This window comes from Rhinopithecus roxellana, chromosome 18, assembly GCF_007565055.1.
Source record: "Rhinopithecus roxellana isolate Shanxi Qingling chromosome 18, ASM756505v1, whole genome shotgun sequence".
NCBI classification, from domain to species: domain Eukaryota; kingdom Metazoa; phylum Chordata; class Mammalia; order Primates; family Cercopithecidae; genus Rhinopithecus; species Rhinopithecus roxellana.
In genome coordinates, this window is record NC_044566.1 from 5,327,614 (window position 1) to 5,347,633 (window position 20,020).

At 43.2% G+C, this 20,020-nt stretch overlaps 1 protein-coding gene across 1 annotated transcript in view; it reads right to left on the reverse strand.

Moving 5' to 3' along the window:
* The window catches only part of TUBGCP3 (tubulin gamma complex associated protein 3), a 94,179-nt gene that overhangs the window by 64,013 nt on the left and 10,146 nt on the right, over positions 1 to 20,020 (reverse strand). Inside the window, exons 2-5 of the mRNA XM_010360087.2 lie at positions 11,516 to 11,623; positions 8,107 to 8,174; positions 3,094 to 3,171; positions 1,992 to 2,209 (exon numbers count right to left, since the gene is read on the reverse strand). Coding sequence (XP_010358389.1) covers positions 1,992 to 2,209; positions 3,094 to 3,171; positions 8,107 to 8,174; positions 11,516 to 11,623 — 472 coding nt within the window. The remainder of the gene's footprint in view (positions 1 to 1,991; positions 2,210 to 3,093; positions 3,172 to 8,106; positions 8,175 to 11,515; positions 11,624 to 20,020) is intronic.

The following is a 20,020-nucleotide window of genomic DNA, read 5'->3' on the forward strand; positions in this document are numbered from 1 at the left end:
AGTTCTAAATTTAAGAGGACAATTCTAAAAGACTTTCAGTTCAAAGTTCTCTATACAGATTTTTAATACGATAACAATAATTAATTTAAATTCTAAGGTATAAATGAGAATGTCAATTGATTCTTTTAGCTGGAACTTAAATTCTAGATTAAATGTGTCAAGTTCTGTTTTTAAATGCTTTGCGTTTTCTTTATAGAATGCTAGACCCCATTAGTAATTCATATGTATAGAACACACATTCTGTTTTTGAGTATCTTGAACATAATTGTATAAATCACAAAATGATTTAATAATTCTGTTACATTCATACGGAAAACACCATTTATTTGATGCTAAATCCTTGGTCACTATTTTTCTGGAAAAATATCTACTTTATGATAATCCACTTTAATGCGATTTCCAGGAATCAACTATGGCAAAAAGCAAAGCCACCTATTTATCTACATATAGGAAGAATGCGTAATTAAAAACAAAGAAAAACAAAGTTCCATCCATGAATGACAACGGCACCTGCTTGATTCTCAGCTGTAAATCCTGTATTTCCTGAAAACGTGCTTTGACCACGTACATAACACCTTCGCTTTGCATTCCTGCATTTCATCATCTTAATTCATATGCACTAAAATGTCACAATCCTTAAAGATCTCAGCACTCAAGGAAAGTTCAACCTTATTTTAGTTTACTTAACAATTTATTAAAGAATCCAGTGAGGAGAAAAACGTACATCAACAAAGAAGTCACTATTCCCTAAGGGAAAAATCTGAGCACACAAGTCAGAGAACCTCTAGATGAAGGGCTTTGCACAGGGTACTTCAAGCTGCTTCGTGATGGACACTTCAGTGACAGCTGAGAACTGGCCAGAACTTTACAGCCAGCTCTGTCGATTACAAAGTGGAAAGAACTGCCATAGGGCAGCTCTGAAGAGGAGTAACACAGCTGTGAAGAGGAGTAACACGGCCGTGAAGAGGAGTAACACAGCCATGAAGAGGGTAACACAGCCGTGAAGAGGAGTAACACAGCCCTGAAGAGGAGTAACACAGCCGTGAAGAGGGGTAGCACGGCCGTGAAGAGGGGTAGCACGGCTGTGAAGAGGGGTAGCACGGCTGTGAAGAGGAGTGACACGGCTGTGAAGGGTGACACAGCTGTGAAGAGGAGTGACACGGCTGTGAAGGGTGACACGGCTGTGAAGAGGAGTGACATGGCTGTGAAGGGTGACACGGCTGTGAAGAGGGGTGACACGGCTGTGAAGAGGGGTGACACGGCTGTGAAGAGGAGTGACATGGCTGTGAAGGGTGACACGGCTGTGAAGAGGGGTGACACGGCTGTGAAGAGGGGTGACACGGCTGTGAAGAGGGGTGACACAGCTGTGAAGAGGAGTGACACGGCTGTGAAGGGTGACACGGCTGTGAAGAGGAGTGACATGGCTGTGAAGGGTGACACGGCTGTGAAGAGGGGTGACACGGCTGTGAAGAGGGGTGACACGGCTGTGAAGAGGGGTGACACGGCTGTGAAGAGGGGTGACACGGCTGTGAAGAGGGGTGACACGGCTGTGAAGGAGTGACATGGCTGTGAAGGGTGACACGGCTGTGAAGAGGGGTGACACGGCTGTGAAGAGGGGGTGACACGGCTGTGAAGAGGGGTGACACAGCTGTGAAGAGGAGTGACACGGCTGTGAAGGGTGACACGGCTGTGAAGAGGAGTGACATGGCTGTGAAGGGTGACACGGCTGTGAAGAGGGGTGACACGGCTGTGAAGAGGGGTGACACGGCTGTGAAGAGGGGTGACACGGCTGTGAAGAGGGGTGACACGGCTGTGAAGAGGAGTAACACTCAGAGACGGAGAGCGTGGGACACAGTGCCCAGAACGCTGTCTGGCACGTACGAAGCCCACTGACACTGACACTGCGGGTGAACACCGATGTCTGGTTAACAACTTGCAGGAGTCTCTGTTTCTAACACACAGAGAATCTGTGCACGTCGGCGTGGCCTTACCCCGGAAGGAGAGATTGTGGAGCAGGCGCGGGGCCACTGAGGGCACACAGGCCGATGCTGCTGATGCCACTGCTGCCCACGCTGCCGGAGCTCTGGGCTGACTGGGCACTCCGATCCTGGTAGCTCAGGGGAAGGGTCTGAGGCCTGGCATAGTAGTAAGGGGTTGAGTGGGCATCTCTGGGTAAGGCCTGAGCAAACAGCGTAGCATAGCTAGAGACCTGAAAAGAGAAACACGCTGAGAGCAGAGACAGAAAATGACAGAACCGTTTCCCAGACCTAAAAAGGTCATTTATATTCAGATTTTCCTTCTGTTTCTGTAAATGGATTTGGATTCCATACTTCATTAAACAATAAATTAGATGTTACGCTTTTGAAATATGCCTAAACTGATAAAGTTTTAGAAAATTTTCTGAACTCCAACAACTACTACATTGTCTGATAACTAAACACACATGCGGATTCAAGCAAACTGAAACTTAAATATTTTTTAAAGTTAGGCATTATTAAATAATGACTGCCTCTATTCATATCTATATGCTTCACATGTATATTAATATATAATGATTGCTCAGACGAAGCCTTTAGCAATAGACAGAACGCTTTCACCCACACGCTTCAACCTCTTTGCACTCCCAGGTCTCTGGTGGGTACTTTATTAGAGCAGACTCTGGGGCACAGAGCACCAGAATCACTCTGACATACTGCAGGGGACAGACACTCAGCCCGGTGATGACAGGGTTTCACTGGCACAAAAGTAAGGAACGCTCACAACTGAGAGCATGAAAAACTCCTAAAGAAGTACCAATCGGTGCCGGTATCAGTAACTTCACAAAGTAAACATCTTGAAAACTGACCATTTATTCTCTCTTTAATCATCCATTGTTGTCTGAATAACAAAATTCTGAAAAACATCTTCAAGAAACTGCACGCTGACTAAAAACGCGCTTAAAAAGAAAAAGTCAAAGAAATCTCTTGACCTTCCACGACCAGACAAGCTTGTTGCTTTCCTAGCACGATTTTCTTAGCTGCAGAAGCCGTTTCTTATCAAAGTCTGCCAGAGTGTCCCGACAGACCCAAAAACACGAAGACAAAGCCTGCTTACCTTGCTTGGCGGCCTGCGTGGGTCCTCACTGAGGCTCAGCAAGAGGTAGAGTATCGACCACTTATTTTTCAAAACTCCCTGTTTGGAAAAAAGTTAACATTAAAAGAACGATTTTTATATTACTCTCCAGTCTTATTTTCCTCTTTCCTGAACTGTATTTCCAAACTAGAAATGCATTTCAAAATTCACATAGTGACGTCAAGTCTAACAGTTCATAAGCATTTACAACAGTGCCACCCACCCGAAGGCGGAAGCAAATGTCCTCATGCAACCAACACCCTTGGGTCTTTCGCTCCCCTATTAACTAGCTCTAAAGTCCCCAATAAGAAAAGTTTTTTAAGTTACCTTATTGCTGAATAACAGTATCGTCTCCCCTGAAATAATTCTTACAATGTCCCCAAAACCATAATTATGAGACAAAGCCATCATAAAAATATATGAATTATTTTTTCCTTTATCAACATCCCATTTAAGCCACAAGCAGAAGTTAGTCTCAGCATCATGTGTACCTAAAGTCAAGATGTAGGTCTGGGCCGGGAACAGGGGCTCACGCCTGTAATCCCAGCACTTTGGGAGGCCAAAGCAGGAGGACCACCTGAGGTTAGGAGTTCAAGATCAGCCTGGCCAACATGGCAAAACCCTATCTCTACTAAAAATACAAAATTAGCCAGGCGTAGCATCATGCATCTGTACTCCCAGCTACGTGGGAGGCTGAGACACGAGAATCGCTGAACCTGGGAAGCAGAGGTTGCAGTGAGCTGAGATCGCACCACTGCACTCCAGCCTGGGAGACAGCAAGACTTTGTCTCAAAAAAATATATATATACATGGGTCTGAAGCACTTAGTTGTCAAGATAACTAACCCATAGGTTTCTATGCAAGGGTCATCACACAGATTTCATTAATTTCCAATTGTGTATCACACCAGTCTGATTCACAAACATAACAGCAGCCAAACCTCAGTACACTCTATTCATACAGCCTTACCTTTTGCATGCACAGGCTACAATATGTAAGTACCTTTATTTACAAAACAAATGACGAGATGATTGCTTATATTATGTGAACTCTCCATTACATAATACATTCTCTGAAAGTTTATTTTAAAAGTAAGCTCATCCCAGGTATTTAAATTACTGTCTAACTTCAAAAAATTGGTTGACATAGGCTTTTTCAGAAACTCAACTAATTCCCCAGCCAGGGCCACAAGGATAAGAAACAGACCCAGCCCTGATGGAGCGTGTCTCATCACAGGCAACAGACAAGTGGGCAGATGCAACGTGTCAAACGGCACTTCACAGCTCACGACAGGGCTCCTGCAGGAGACTCGAGTCTCCTAGAAAGACGGACTGTGCAGAGGGACAGACAGGTGAACACAGCAACCTGACAAAGGCCAGGAGTCAGGAGGGAAGCTGACGTCAGAATGAGGCCTCCACGCTGCACCAAGAAACTTGGATTTGGAGGTAAAGACAACAGCAGGAAGCCTGCGAAGGACGTCCCGGGGAGAGGCACCATCACCACACAAGTGACGAACTGGCTGGAGGGGACAACATGAGAGGAAGATGCGAGCAGCTGAATGCAATACAGTGAGCCAAGTGTGTGCTCAGGCACATGTCCCTGGCGAGTCCCTGCAAGCCGGCATCAGGGGCTCGTGAGGCTCAGGCACTCAGGCCCAGGACCAAGGAGCCAAGTGGCCGCCAACCTTTAGCTCTTTCCACGCATTAAATCCTGTCATCGTCACAACCACACTATGACAGGGCTTATTCTCTTCATGCCACAAATGAGAGAACGAAGGACAGCAAACATGAATAACTCACCCAAATCACAGAGCTACATGCAGGGTTCACACCCAGGTCTGTCCAACTCCAAACAAGAGGTATAGCTGGGGAGTCAAGATGACACTCAGGTTCTCATAGGGGGCAAGATCAATGGCGCTGTCATTCACCAAAAGAGAGAACACAGAAGAAAGAGCATGCAGCGTGCAGGTGGATGCGAATGGATGCCCAGAAGGGTGGAATAAGGCGCAATGCTCCCTTCAGCTCAGAGGATGCCAAGTTGTGAGAACCTGTGGGAGTTTTCAGGGAGTCTCTAAGTGAAATGACCGGTAGGTGAAGGGAAAGACGGCAGGAAATGTTCTACCTTTGCACTAAGAAACTGCTAGGTTAAAAATCTCAGATTTTATTTTAGCAAAGATGTATTTGAGGGTGAAGGGTGGAGAAATTTCAAAAATGAACAAAATTATGCACCAAAAACCTAGCAAGTGACATAAAGGAGGAGGCAGCATTTTTTAACTATAAAAAGAGCAAGTATAAAACACCCAGGATCTCTTCAGTCTGCTGAAGACCATTTGATACGAAGGTGTGGACAGAAACCACAGGAGACGGTGAGGCAGTCTGGGAACACCACCAGCCAGGACCCACTATGGGAACACCACCAGCCAGGACCCACTATGGGAACACCACCAGCCAGGACCCACTAGGGTGGAACACCACCAGCCAGGACCCACTAGGGAACACCACCAGCCAGGACCCACTAGGGAACACCACCAGCCACGACCCACTAGGGTGGAACACCACCAGCCAGAAGCTACTAATGACCCCGAGACCAGAGGGATCAGGGCTGGAGACAGTAGCCGCAGGCTCCAGGAGGGCCCAACACAGGGCAGCGCCTGCCCTCAGGAGCTGTGGGCACAGCTACGCCACTGACAAACAGCTGCCCAGCAGCAAGGGAGATGACAGTTTGGTGTCATCCCTCTCCCAACTCTGGATTCACCCTGGGGCTTAAGCCAGTTCCAGATGAAGCCAACCAGGAGACACACAGCGAGAGGCCACGAGTACAATCCACCAGGCCTCCAGAGCTCAGAGGGGGCAGGAGTGGGTAGAGGAGAGACCTGGTGGGGGAACCCCGATCGTTCCCATCACTCTGGCAGTACAGATGCTTTTAGCCATTCCGAAACCACTTCAGACCCGCCACCTCAGACTCTGAAACTACAGGACCGCAAGTTCAGGTATAAAACTTTTAAAACTGTGCACAAACTGAATTGTACATGAAGAAAGTCTTATCAGGACATGGTAAGAGCTAGAGGAACACCAAATACACATCTTTGCAAAGCAGCTGCTTAGTGCCCAGCACAAGAGCTGATCTCAGCTTTCCCGACACTGCCACACCAGAACACCCCTCGTCAACAGGGCACCACCTACCCTGTGGCCACAGCACCTGCACGTCGTTCATTCCCTGCCCTCAAAGCCCCAGCCCTGCCTGGGCAGTCCAGCTGCACAATGTTCTTGTTCTACTAGCCTCATAAGCCATCCTCCCCGCTCGGCCTTTCCTGCTCAGCCACGCTTCAGACCCAACTCAAGAACACCACGGCACTCTACTCCCACCTCCACGTCCGCCTGGACCCTCCTTCCATTCCCGACTCCTTCCCTCCAGGTCTAACAAGAACAAGAGCAAATAGTCGCCTGCACCTTTGACCTCTCATCCCCATGGTCTGCACAGCACACCCACACATGGGGCCCTGACTAAGACAAGATAAAAAAATAGGATCAACAACCTTCACACTTCTGCAGAGCCATTTTTGGTAAAATGATGGAATGGCTACTAACCTGAATCTGCCATTCTACTTTGTTTAATCGTTGGTCTTATACTATGACTTCTTAGTATTTTTCATGTTTCAGTCATGCAATGAAAAAGCCAAGCAAATCAGTTTTGGGGGCGAGCCCTAGGAAGCAGGCCACTATTTAACATTGGTATTTAGGAAGAAACATTCACAGCTCCAAACAAAATGTTGGAAAACAACCCTTCTAAGTCACAAGGTGTCTAAACATGTTTTCATCCAATGGCTGATATTAACGAGCACAACAGCTTTTACCAGATGAAATCTCCCTTTGGGGACCTTGGTAAGGCTAAGAATCTGGAGAAATATGGTATCCAATAAGCAAATCTTTTTAACATTCAGTGTGTAGAAAATGGTCTTAAACATGGAGAAAGATTTAAGAAAAGCAAATGCTACAGCAGTTTGAAATAATTTGCCTGGAAATGAATGGACAAAAAAGGTTCCTATTTCTTACTCTGTAAACATTACAAAGATAATATCACAAATATTATGGAAAAAAGCATGCTTAAAACAGTAAATCCAAGTCAAACAATTAAGGAATCAAAATGGGCAGCAAATGAACTAAGCGTGTTTCAAGAGTACAATATAACAACAGAGGAAGTTTAATTAGGCATTAGGCCTAACTCAATCACTTTCACTGTGTAACACTAATAGTATTTGTTGCGCAAAGCACTAAACCTCTCTAGATTCACTTTCTTCTCCATAAAAGGAAAGAAAGCTAGATGAACTAAGTTCCTTTATAGTCAGAATTCACAAAAATCTCACCCTACGATTCAATTAATGTATTGGCATTCCAGGCTGCCAAAATCTTTTATGAAAACACAAGGCTGGGCTTGGTGGCATGCACCTGTAGTCCCAGCTAGTTGGGAGGCCCAGGCAGGAGGATCGCTTGAGCCCAGGAGTTTGAGACCAGCCTGGGGAACACAGCGAAACCGCATCTCAAAAGAAAAAAAAGGTTAGAAAAATCATTCATTTTCAAGTATCAATATCCAACCACATTCAAAATCAATTTTTTCATTATTCACTATGGCAGTACAAATTATGACCCAATGAATAAGTTTATCAATCGAAGTTTAGCTATTATATGAAGATAAGTCAAGACTTCTACCAATGTGCTTCCTCCCAGCAGTGTATTTAAGCGACTACAATACAAACTCACAAATTGTTGACTTTCCCACTGTAGTTTCACTCATCTTTATAAGCAATTTAGCACTAAACCTAGCTAAAACTTCTAATATTGAAGCTGACACAAAAAAGCAAATACAATCTACAATTAAAAGCAATTACCAATTATAGAAAAGTTTAATAAGGTATCACAAAAAACATTCAAAGGTTCCTATACCACTTATCATATCCTCAACAATGAGTCTAATGACTTCCAGAATTCTGCACTGTACCTGTGAATGAAGTTTTCTGTGGAGTTCTGAAAATAATGCAGCATCTGCTTCTCTTCGTTGTCGAATAACTGAAAAGGCAGAAAGAAAATAAGCGTAGTAATTACAAACACCAAAATTCATTGTATGATACTATTTCACCTACAATAACATAACTCGCAAGTGATGAATTCAGAGTCAAAAGCCATTGTCAAATTAGATGATGGGCAACTTTTAAGCTCTATGAATCCGATCAATTCATCTAACCTCCCTGACATTTGTAAAGTATGGAAAATATTAGGCTGGGATCAAAGAGTTTATGTGAAAATTAGGTAAGGTAATAGAAATAATGGGATTGGCCGGGCGCGGTGGCTCAAGCCTGTAATCCCAGCACTTTGGGAGGCCGAGACGGGCGGATCACGAGGTCAGGAGATCGAGACCACCCTGGCTAACACGGTGAAACCCCGTCTCTACTAAAAATACAAAAACTAGCCGGGCGAGGTGGCGGGCGCCTGTAGTCCCCAGCTACTCGGGAGGCTGAGGCAGGAGAATGGTGTAAACCCGGGAGGCGGAGCTTGCAGTGAGCTGAGATCTGGCCACTGCACTCCAGTCCGGGCGACAGAGCGAGACTCCGCCTCAAAAAAAAAAAAAAAAAAAAAAAAAGAAATAATGGGATTACTTACAGTCCATCTACAAATATTAATCAACAGTAAGGCAAACTATGATCACTGTAACTAATTAACAGTAGTCACTTGGAGGTAGGGATGGAAAGTGAAAATACCAGGAATCCTGAATCCAAGGGCAGTAAACAGTACAATATTCATGGTCATTCATTCCACTTGGAAACTACACATCCTAAACATTTTTATTAAGATACACAGCAATGTTTCACCTTTAGTATTAAATGTCATAATCAATTACTGTTTCAAAATAAAATTCAAAATAGCTTATTAATTTTCATCCACCAATTTATCTGATTAACAAATGTCTTTGGCTGTTCCAGCTACACTTACAAATTATCTGAAAGCAGCTGCAGCAAATGAGAAGTTCATTCTATGTTCTGTTCCATGAAGGAGGAGAAGCTGCGGTCATATTGGGTTCCCTGGGGGAAGAGAACTCACTTTGCTCACATTTACAACACTGCAAACACCACCTGTGCGCAGGTGCCTCTCAAAGAAGCTCTTACACCCACTAGAAAAGGTGCCACTTTCGAAGGCTAACTTGTCATTTCAACACTCTCTAATGAACCTTTGTATTTATCCCATTTTAGTAGTATGACTTTATAAAAAGCTCATCAGTCAATCACATTTATCATTAAACGTTCTAATTCATTTGTACGAAGACAATGATTGACTTTACAGACAACCCCATGCTCTTTAGTTAAAAACGGACTTTGGTATGAAGCACGTACCAGAGATCACATAATCTAATCATAACTGTACCTTCGACTCTTCCTCTATAGAAAAGGAAAGCTATCTTAAATATACTATGTAAAATGCATTCAACAAAATGAATGCAATTAAAATTTGATATAATTTACTGTATTTACAACACATAAACAGACTCCAGTTACAACCATGAAATCAAGCGATGCTCTTTCTATAGAATGAGATTGGCACTAATTCATACATGCACTACAGTCACAGCACAATAAAATAAGAAAAATGAACACATAGTATTCACAAATAAGTGATGTTTCTCTATTAAATTGCTTCTCTATTAAATTATAACACATCTCCACTTACAATGTACCCCACCTGCCAGTGTGGAAAAGGTTTGTCACACATGATCACTTTTGCAATTTGTTTCAGTATAGAACACTAGCACTTTATATTCGAGGTCGGTTATATCAAATGGAAAATTAACTTTTCAGTATTATTCCAGAGAGCAAAGCTACCATAACTCAACTAATCTATCAACAACTGTAATCAAATTTCAAATGTCTAAGCATTCGTAAAACACGACAAATAAACAGTGTCCATCACAGGAGAGGACTATAGGTGCTGAAGGAGGTGGTGCTCACTGGAGGTTCCCAAGAAGAGCTGGGGACACCCGAGAGGCACCCGAGTCAGTCAACACACAACATGCCTTAATCTCAAAACGCAACACACACAGGAAACACAAACTCTACACTGTTGCAGTTTTCTTCTTTAAAAGGAAAATCCCAGACTCCCTTGAATATCCATTGCAGCAATGTAGCTGTCAGTTCTTTAAGTACGAGTTTAAACGAACTTGATTTTTAGCTACTGACACATGGATAGTAGTAGCATGTTTAAATACATGTAATATGCTCACCCTGAGGCCATGAAATGTGACTTTGTAAAGGAAACGGGCTGTTAATGCAGTACCTAACTGCTGGAGTCTTCAGTAATCATCTCAAATGGGTAAAATGGTTTAGGTTTCAAGGAGAGTATAGTTTTCTCATGTTGTTTTACAGACATTGAGGAAAATAAATTTTAATACGTTAACAGCAGTTTAAATACCCCATTTTTATTCCCCAGTGCTCTGCATCGTAACAGCAGATGGATCATTTCAGACTTCCACTGCTAATCCAGCCCTGAACTATGTTTAGGTGAAGTTCGCTGGGTCACACCTTCAACTCTAGCCCCAGCTGACTTGCCATCCAGTGCAGTCACACAGTTCTAAAATGGGACCTCCATAGACCATGGGCCAAACACAGTTCATAATGCAACCACCAGGTGTGGAAAACTGTGCCATGCAGAACTTCTAGAAGGTATTATTACTGAGACCCAAGGCCAAATGGGCTTCTAGAAGGAGTTATTACTGAGACCCAAGGCCAAATGGGCTTCTAGAAGGAGTTATTACTGAGACCCAAGGCCAAATGAACTTGTAGAAGGAGTTATTACTGAGACCCAAGGCCAACGCCTACTCCACTTGGGCAGTTTAATGGGGAGGCCCAGCAAGGAAATGCACTGACCTTCACACAGGCCTCTTTTCTAGGCCAGCTGACAAGTACCACTGCATTTCGGTTATACAGCCCAGAGAACTATAAGGATGGAGAGCTGGCCACCTGCAAAAACCGCCTTTCAAACAGGACTGCTCATGTGTGGCGGCTCATTACTCAGAGCCGAGCTTCCCACGCAGGCTCTCCAGAGGCGAGGCAGGGCGGCAGAGCCCTGCCAGGGATAATCAGATAATCTACTCGCCAGCCAAGAACTAACAAATGGAAAGCTTTCTTCTCTAAGGTGCCAGGATTTGCAAAAGCTTTATGCACCATCCCAGAATTAAACATTCTAAAGTACTATGTTCTCATAGTTCTGACTCTACAACAGAATTGACTTGTCCTTACTTTGTACCAATATTAAAATGTGCTTGGGAACTACACACACACCTACAGACATGCATACATACATCTGCTTAAGCTCTGACAAGTTTAAGAATCCACCACATGACATTTAAGAAAAATACATACGCTCTTTCTTGATTTTTTCAGCTACTAGAAATTCATCTCTTTCAACAGTTGGGGCGAAGTTGCTGCCAATCACCCGCACAGCATACTGGAACTGCTGGGCTACATCAGCTGAAAGGCAAACAAAAGGGTGTGGATTGTTACCAACCAGGTTAAGTTCTGGTCACCTGAAGCTTCCAGTTCAAGAACAGTGAACTAGTAATAACATCTATCTTCCATTTCCCCGAGGTCTTAACTGAGAGGACAGAAAAGCTATTAAGAAATCAAAACAGAATGAATGAATGAAATAAGAGTTCAATTTAAAATAAGAATGAGAACAGTAACACACCAGAGAGTCTGAAAAATTCTAGATGACAGAAAACAAACTGGTTCAGTAATCATGAAAAGAAAAGGAACAAGAAAGGGTCACATCCCAATACATGAACATGAGGAGGAGGCCAGGTCAAGAGAGCCTCTGAGAAGCTCCCAGGTCAACAAACACAAAAAGCCAGAAGAGGGTCACTCAACAGTCAGACAGTTAATTTGCATTTGCACCTCTAGATGAAGATGACAGCTTAAACAAATGTGCCTCCACTCCCTTCAAAAACATCATAAAATTGAGGATAAAGGAGTTTTTAAAACTAAAAGCATACACCAACAAGGACAAAGAAAACAAGGCAGAAAGGAATCAGAGAGAAGTCAAAACACGTGAGAAGCTGGACCGCAGACGGATGTGTGGTAGCTGATTCAAGAGGACAATGACACCTGAACACTAAGAATGGGGAGAGGGGAGCGGGAGGAACAAATGTCAAGAAGAAATACAGTTCCCACTGCAGAGCCCAAGCAGGCTCAGGAACGGAAGGAACTGGATACTCCCAGGACGCATGAGCAAGCAGGGCTGAAAGGGGAGACCTGGCTGCAAGTCTGGATGGAAAGAGACTCCTGGGTCCTCCACCCAATCCCACACTGCCAGACAACCACCGAGACCCGCCCAGCAAGCCTGGTCTGGATGGACACTAAGGTAGCCCCGGTCACTAAGTAAAGGTAACAGACAACTCAGGGACCCCCAGTCCTTCCCAGAACGCCAGGATGCGCAATTTGTTTATGGGAAAACTGATCAGCCCAAGAGAGAAGAGAGACAGACGGTGAAGGGTGGGGATCCCCAAAAAGCAGATGGGTCTTAGTCCTATTCAGGCAGACCACAGAGATACTGCACAACTGGTTCCAATCACCACATTAAAGAAAATATCACAGTGAGTCACATGAAACTTTTTGGTTTCCCAGTGCATATAAAAGTTAGGTTTAATATACCGTGGTCTATTAAGTACGGAACGGCATTATGTCTAAAAAGAAAAAAACATATATACACACCTTAATTCAAAAATACTTTCTTGCTTAAAAATGCTAACCATCATCTGAGCCTTCAGCAAGTCGCAATCTTTTTGCAGGCGGAGGGGCTCACCTTGATGCTGACGACTGCTGACTGACCAGGGCGGTGGCCTCACCTTGATGCTGACGACTGCTGACTGACCAGGGCGGTGGCTGCTGAAGACTGGAGGGGCTGTGGCAATTTCTTAACATAAGACAACAATGAAGTTTACCACATCCATTGACTCTTCCTTTCGTGAAAGATTTCTCTGTAGCATGTGATGTTGTTTGACAGCATTTTACCCACAGTAGAACTTCTTTTTGAAACCGAAGCCAATCCTCTCAAACCCTGCCACTGTTTTATTAAGTTTATGTAACATTCTAAATTCTTTGCTGTCATTTCAACAATGTTCACAGCACTTCAGCAGGAGTAGATTCCATCTCAAGAAACCACTTTCTTTGCCCATCAACAAGAAGCAACTCCTCATCCGTTCACATTTTATCATGAGATTGTGGCAGTTCAGTCACATCTTCAAGATCCTCTTCTAATTCTACTTCTGTTGCTATTCCCACCACATCTGCAGTTCCTTCCTCCACTGAAGGCTTGAACCCTCAAAGTCATCCATGATGGCTGGAATCACTTTCTTCCAAACTCCTGCTACTACTGACAATTTGACCTCCTCCCTAAACTCCTGTTAATGCTGACAATTTGACCTCCCCCCATGAATCACAAATGATCTTAACTCTAGAATGATGAATCCTTTCCAGAAGGTTTTCAATTTACTTTGCCCAGATCCATCAGAGGAATCACTATCTATGGCAACTATAGCCTTATAAAATGTGTTTCTTAAGTGAAAAGATTTGAAAGTTGAAGTTACTCTTTGGCCCATGGGCTGCAGAACAGATGCGTGTAAGCAGACATGAAAATAACTCCAGATGCATTCTCAACGAGCGGTACGGAATCTTCTTCTGAGCTGTAGACCTTAACAGGAGGCTTAAAATAGTCAGTGAACCATGCTATAAAAAGACGTGCTGTCACGTAGGCTGTCATTTCATCTCTAGAGCACAGGAAGAGCAGATTCAGCATCACTCCTAAGGGCCCCGGGAGTTTTGGAATGGTCAGCAAGCACTGGCTTCAACAACTTCAGTCACCTGCTTCCTGAGCCCCAGACAAGAGAGTCAGCTTGTTCTTCGTAGCTCTGAAGGAAGGCACTAACTTCTCTTCTCTAGCAATCAAAGTCCTAGATGGCATCTTCCAATAGAAGGGTGTTTCACCCACACTGAAAATCTCTTGTTAGAGTAGCCACCTTCCTCAATGATCACAGCTAGATCTGGATGACTTGCTGCAGCTTCTCCATCAGCACTTGCTGCTTCATCTTGCACTGTTACGTTACGGGGACAGCTTTTTCCCTTCAATCTCATAAACTAAAAACCCTGCCAGCTTCAAACTTCTCTTCCGCAGCTTCCTCACCTCTCTCACCCTTCAGAGTTAGTGTCTTGCTCGAGATTAGGTTTTGCCTTAAAGGAATGCTGTGGCTGGTCTGACCTTCTAGCCAGACCACTCAGATTTTCTCCGTATTAGCAATAAGGCTGTTCCAATGTATTACTCCTATGTTCACTGGAATAGCGCTTGTAATTTCCTTCAAGAACTTTTCCTATTCAATCACAACTTGACTAACTGGCAGAAAAGGCCTAGATTCTCACGTATCTCAGCTTTTGGTATGCCTTCCTCACTAAGCTTAACCATTTCTAGCTTTTGATTTAAAGTGAGAGACATGTTACTCTTCATTTCACTTGAACACTAATTTCTTTTATTATTATTTCTTCTAAAAAACAAAAAGCGGGATACATGTGCAGAATGTGCAGGTTTGTTACACAGGTATACGTGTGCCATGCTGGTAGGCGGCACCTAGCGACCCATCCTCTAAGTTCCCGCCCTCACCCCCCGACCCTCCAACAGGCCCTGGTGTGTGTTGTTCCCCTCCCTGTCCATGTGTTCTCACTGTTCAACTCCCACTTATGAACGAGAACATGTGGTGTTTGGTTTTCTGTTGATTACTAATTTCATTTAAATAGTAAAAAGTCACTGTAAGGCTATTAACTGGCCTAATTTCAATATTGCTGTGATTCAGGAAACAGAAAGGCCTGAGGAGAGGGGGCGTGGCAGGGAACCCTTGGTTGACAGAGCAGTCAGAACATACACAACATTTTTTGATTAAGTTTGTGCACTTCATGGCACCCCAAAACAATTACAATAGTAGCATCAACGACAAGTTACACATCAACGTAACAGATATAATAACATGAAAAAGTCTGAAATACTGTGAGAGTTTCCAAATATGACACAGAGATACAAAGTGAGCGCATGCTGTTGGAAAAATGGTGCCTAAAGACTTGCTCAACGCAGGGTGCCAAAAACCTCCCAATTGTCAAATAACACAGTATCCGTAAAGGACAATAAGATAACATGTGCCTGTCCTCCACAAGGAAGCTCATCACTGGGCAAATGCTGCCCTAGCCAAGACCTTCCAACAACTCCACTCTTAAAGATGAAAAGAATAGGTATCACCAGACACCCGAGGGCATCATCCTAACACAAAAAAGAGACAAACACAAGAAGGAAAAAAGGAAACTCTAAGAAAAAGTAACAACATAGGAAATAAGAAAATGGGGGGAATATGCACAAAAACAAAGAAGCTATAATGGCCTACGAGATTAGACATAACACATCCATGAAATAAAACAGGATGCCATAAATTCAGAGAAGACAAGCTCTTGAATATTAAAAGTATGAAGGCAGATGTTTTTTAAAATAAGTAGAAAGCTTGTATTTAAAATTGAAGAAGTCTCTCAAAAACAAAAACAAAAAGGCAAAAAGATGGAAATTAAGACAGCCAAGAGAAGGAAATCACCAGACCAGGCCAGGCAGAAGCGGGGAGGGAGAAACCTGGAGTGCAATAGATGTCCAAAGAAGTCACACAAGACAGAAAGGATGATAAGGGAAGGGCCTGGGAAGTTACGTGGTTCACAGAAACTGCCTTAGCCCCATGAAAAAATCCAGGCTCTCATCTCTGCAGAGGCAAACTCCCAATCTGAGGAACTCCCACCCTCAGTACAAGGGATCTGGGAGAAGAATGGTTCCCCACTACAATCTCAGCAGCAAAAGAATGTCAAGGGTCAGGAAGAAATATTTAGGAAAGCCTCCACCTTCTGAGTAAAGCAATCACTTCGATAAGTGAATTGGAGTTGGTCCCAGGGTGGGATAGCCTGCCTGTGTACCCAACTTCTAGGACTCCAGAAGTCAAGCCACCAGTAGATACCTCCAGATCCCCGTGCCCCCTGACCACTGAGTGCTGGGCCCAGTTCAACCTGAGATGCAAAGGAGCAGCCCAACAGGGCAGTGCCCAGCTGCATCTGCCAGCAAAAGCCAACACTGTTCTCTATCCGAGGAAGGAAGTGGAACTATGAGTGGCACCTGGAAATCCAAGTGAGCAGTCTAAGCTCAGTGCGGCGTCCCCCGCCCAATCCACAGAGAACCTTCAAGTGGGCACTCTGAGCTCCCAGTGTGGCTCCCCCTGCCCAATCCATAGAGAATCCAAAATCCCCAGAAATGTAAGAAAGGATTTAAGGAAGATATAAACAAAACCAGAAAAGTGGATCTAAGAAGGGCACTCTTGGTGAAACAGAAACTGAAGAATCCCTGAAAGATGTAAAGAAAATAAACAGGATTGACTTGAAAGAAGGAACTACAGACAGAAGTCATCTCAGTCAAGACCGAGTAAGCACACTCCACTACTGATGGCAAAAAATGTAAAACTCTGGCAAATTTACATAAAACACCTCTAAAAAGACTCTGAACAATAGGTAAGAGAAGCAGACTGGGTATGAAACTCATGGATCAAAGGAAAACCTGGAGTGACTTCCCCCATTTTTGCTTTTTGATATTTTGTTTATGTGTCTGCTGTCTACGACACCAGCTGGGGCTGGGTAACACTCCAAAACCCAAACCACAAACAAGCGAAGACTGATTGAAACACCTCCAATCCAGGCCCAGTCTCCCCAGCCAGGGCCCAAGTGGGGAGGGAGGGAGGAAGCACCACAGCTCTCCCAGCCCTGCGCCAGGCTACCGGCCCCTTCCACCTTCATTCAGGGGCACCCCCACAGTGGACTGCCCCATTCCACACTTGGCAAGAACCAATAATGGCCCCAAGACTCCATCACAAGTTGGCGGGCTGGGGGGTTTGGATTTTAGCCAGAACATGAGGAAGTCCTGTGTTGGGAACCAGAGAGTGAGAGCAGCAGCACTGAAGAGGAAGCTGGAAAAAGGCACCCCTTAAAGCTATGTGCTGTTGAGAAGGAGTCCAACTGAGACATGATGAAAGACATCCTTAAAAATGAAAGGATGAAGAAAGATATTCCACGAAAACACTATTCAAAATGAACGTGAACTGGCTATATTTCTATCAAAGTAGACTTTAAGAAAAATTAACAAGGATAAAGAAGGGACCACAAAATGATAAAAGGGCAATTCACCAAGATGACATAGCAATTCTAAATGCGAACACTCCACAGAGCAGAGCTGTAAGACACACGAAGCAAACTCTAATAGAACTGAAAGGAAAAACAGACATTCACAAATACATCTGGAGATACCAAGGGGCATTTCTCAGTAATCAAAAGAGCAAGTGAAGAGAAACCGAGCAAGGATATAGACTTGAACACCAACAACCAACTAAACCTAATCGGTATTCACACAACAGCCCACCCCACAACCAAACAACACACACTCTATTCAAATGCCCGTGGAACGTTCAGGACAGACTGAATCGTGGGTCACAAAGCAGTGTGATTAAACAGAAAACAATAAGATTATTCAAAGTATGTCCTCTAACACTAACAGAATTAAACTGGTAATCCTTAACAGAATGGTATCTGAAAAATCTCCAAATATCTGGCAGTCAGTCAACACACACATGGGCCAAGGAGCCAATGAGCCAAGAGCGCCACAGCCACTAGAGCCGGAAAAGGCGACACAGCACCCCCCAGAGCCTCCAGGGGGAGCCCAGCCCTGCAACCTGCAGTCAGCCCACAACACTGCCTTTGGCTCTGGCCTCCAGAAACACAGGGGGATAAATGAACTAATTTGTGGTAATTTGTTACAGTAGTCATAGGAAAATTATATATGTCCCTTTCACTATTTAAATTAAACTTTAAAAGGTTGTTTTATATAGTTATATTTTATTGCACCTTCACAGTAACAACTACAAGATTTAAAAATTCATGGAATGAATGTAATTCTGAACAGTTAAAAAATTTAATGGAAGCAAGGTTGAGCTGTCTGAAGAAAGGGGAGAACAGGCCTCAAACTGGAAAACGGCTACTCCTTTCTCTTTCTCTATAAAGGTCCTAGAAATCTCTCAGGGAAAAGCCTCAAACTGCAGTAAACGCACTTTCAAGGGGTTGCAGTAGAAGAAAGCAATGCAACTTCTTACTCCAAGAGCAAGCACTTCAAACTTGCAGTCATGGGTGAATCAGTTCTGGAGACCTAACGCACAGCATGGGGACGGCAGCTGGTGACAATGGATTGTGTACTTGAAATCTGCTGCAAGTAAATCATAGGTTCTTCTCACCACACACACACACACACACACACACACACACACACACACAAAAACGGGTACCGAGGTGAGCTGATGAACATGTTAACTAGCTTCACTGTGGTAATCATTTCACAATCCATACATACATCAAAGCAACACATTGCACACCTTAAATACATACATTTTGAATTTATCAATTATACCTCAACAAAGTTGAAAAAAAATACATGGGCAATAAAAACTGTCAAGGAAAATTAGAAAATGAATTGAATGAAAATAAAAACACAACATATCAAAATGTGTGAGATGTGGCTAAAACAGTCCTTAGAGGAAAATTTATAGCATAAAATGCTTTCTTTAAAAAAGAAGATAGATCTCAAATCAATAATCTCAGTTTATACAATAAAATCTGGAAAAAGAACAAAGTATACATTAGGAAATTAAAAAAAACAGCAATCAATGAAATTTACAACAAAAAATGGTGGGGAGGAAAACATCAATGAAACTAAAATCTAGATTCTTAAAAAAAAAAAAAGAAACAAAATGACAATAGAATTGATAAACCTTTACCAGATTGACCAAGAAAAACAAGACAAGACACAGAATCAGGAGGTATTGCCACTGATCTTATAGAAATTTAAAAGATAATAAGGGCTAAGTAATTTATGTAGACGCTTCACTCTCAAGGAAATAGCTAAAACATAACTCCACGTTGTAAGTGTGGGCTGGGCACAGTAACTTTCTTCCGAAGAGCACAACACAAGCAGAAAAAAAAGAGTCACTCACAGCAGAGAAACCTGGCACACACACCTTAGCCAAGCGAGGAAGGTCACTTTCAAGAATGATGAATCACCCTGGTGGCAGGTACCCTCCATATGATGTGATGAAAATGTCACTTCACCTCAGGGGTCTTCCTCCCAAAAATATATAACCCCAGTCTAGTCATGATAAAAATATCAGACTCAATTGAGATAGTCTACAAATAACCTTTAATCCTCAAAACTCTTAAGATCATGAAAAAAAAAAGTCTGAGAAATTGTCAATTTCAAGAGGAGCCCAAAGAGACCAGACAATGGAATGGAACATTCCTAGAGGGAGCCTAGAGACAGCAAAAGGCCACTGAGTGATAACGGAGGAAATCTGAATAACTACGGAGCTTCATTAATACTAGTGCATCATTATTGATTAATTAATTCTAACAAGTGCACCATGGGAATGTCAGATGCTAATAATAGATGAAATGGTACTGGGCTTACAGAAACTCTATATTTGCAATTTTTCTGTAAGTCTGCAATCATTCTAAAATAAAACATTTTTTTTTTTTTTAATATATTAATGCCAAGACTCACTTTTCACAAATTCTGATTTTATCAGTCTGGAGTGGGGGGCCATGGCATCAACATTTTTTAAAGGTCCGTTTTAAAACTTTTAGTCTTCAAGATAAGAAAGCAACTAAAATGTGAGGGGGGAAAAGCTTTCTTTGGTAAACTCAAAAATGAATTTCAACCTATATCACATGCCATGTATGAAAATTTGTTGGGAAAAGCTGAGTGTTGGGAGA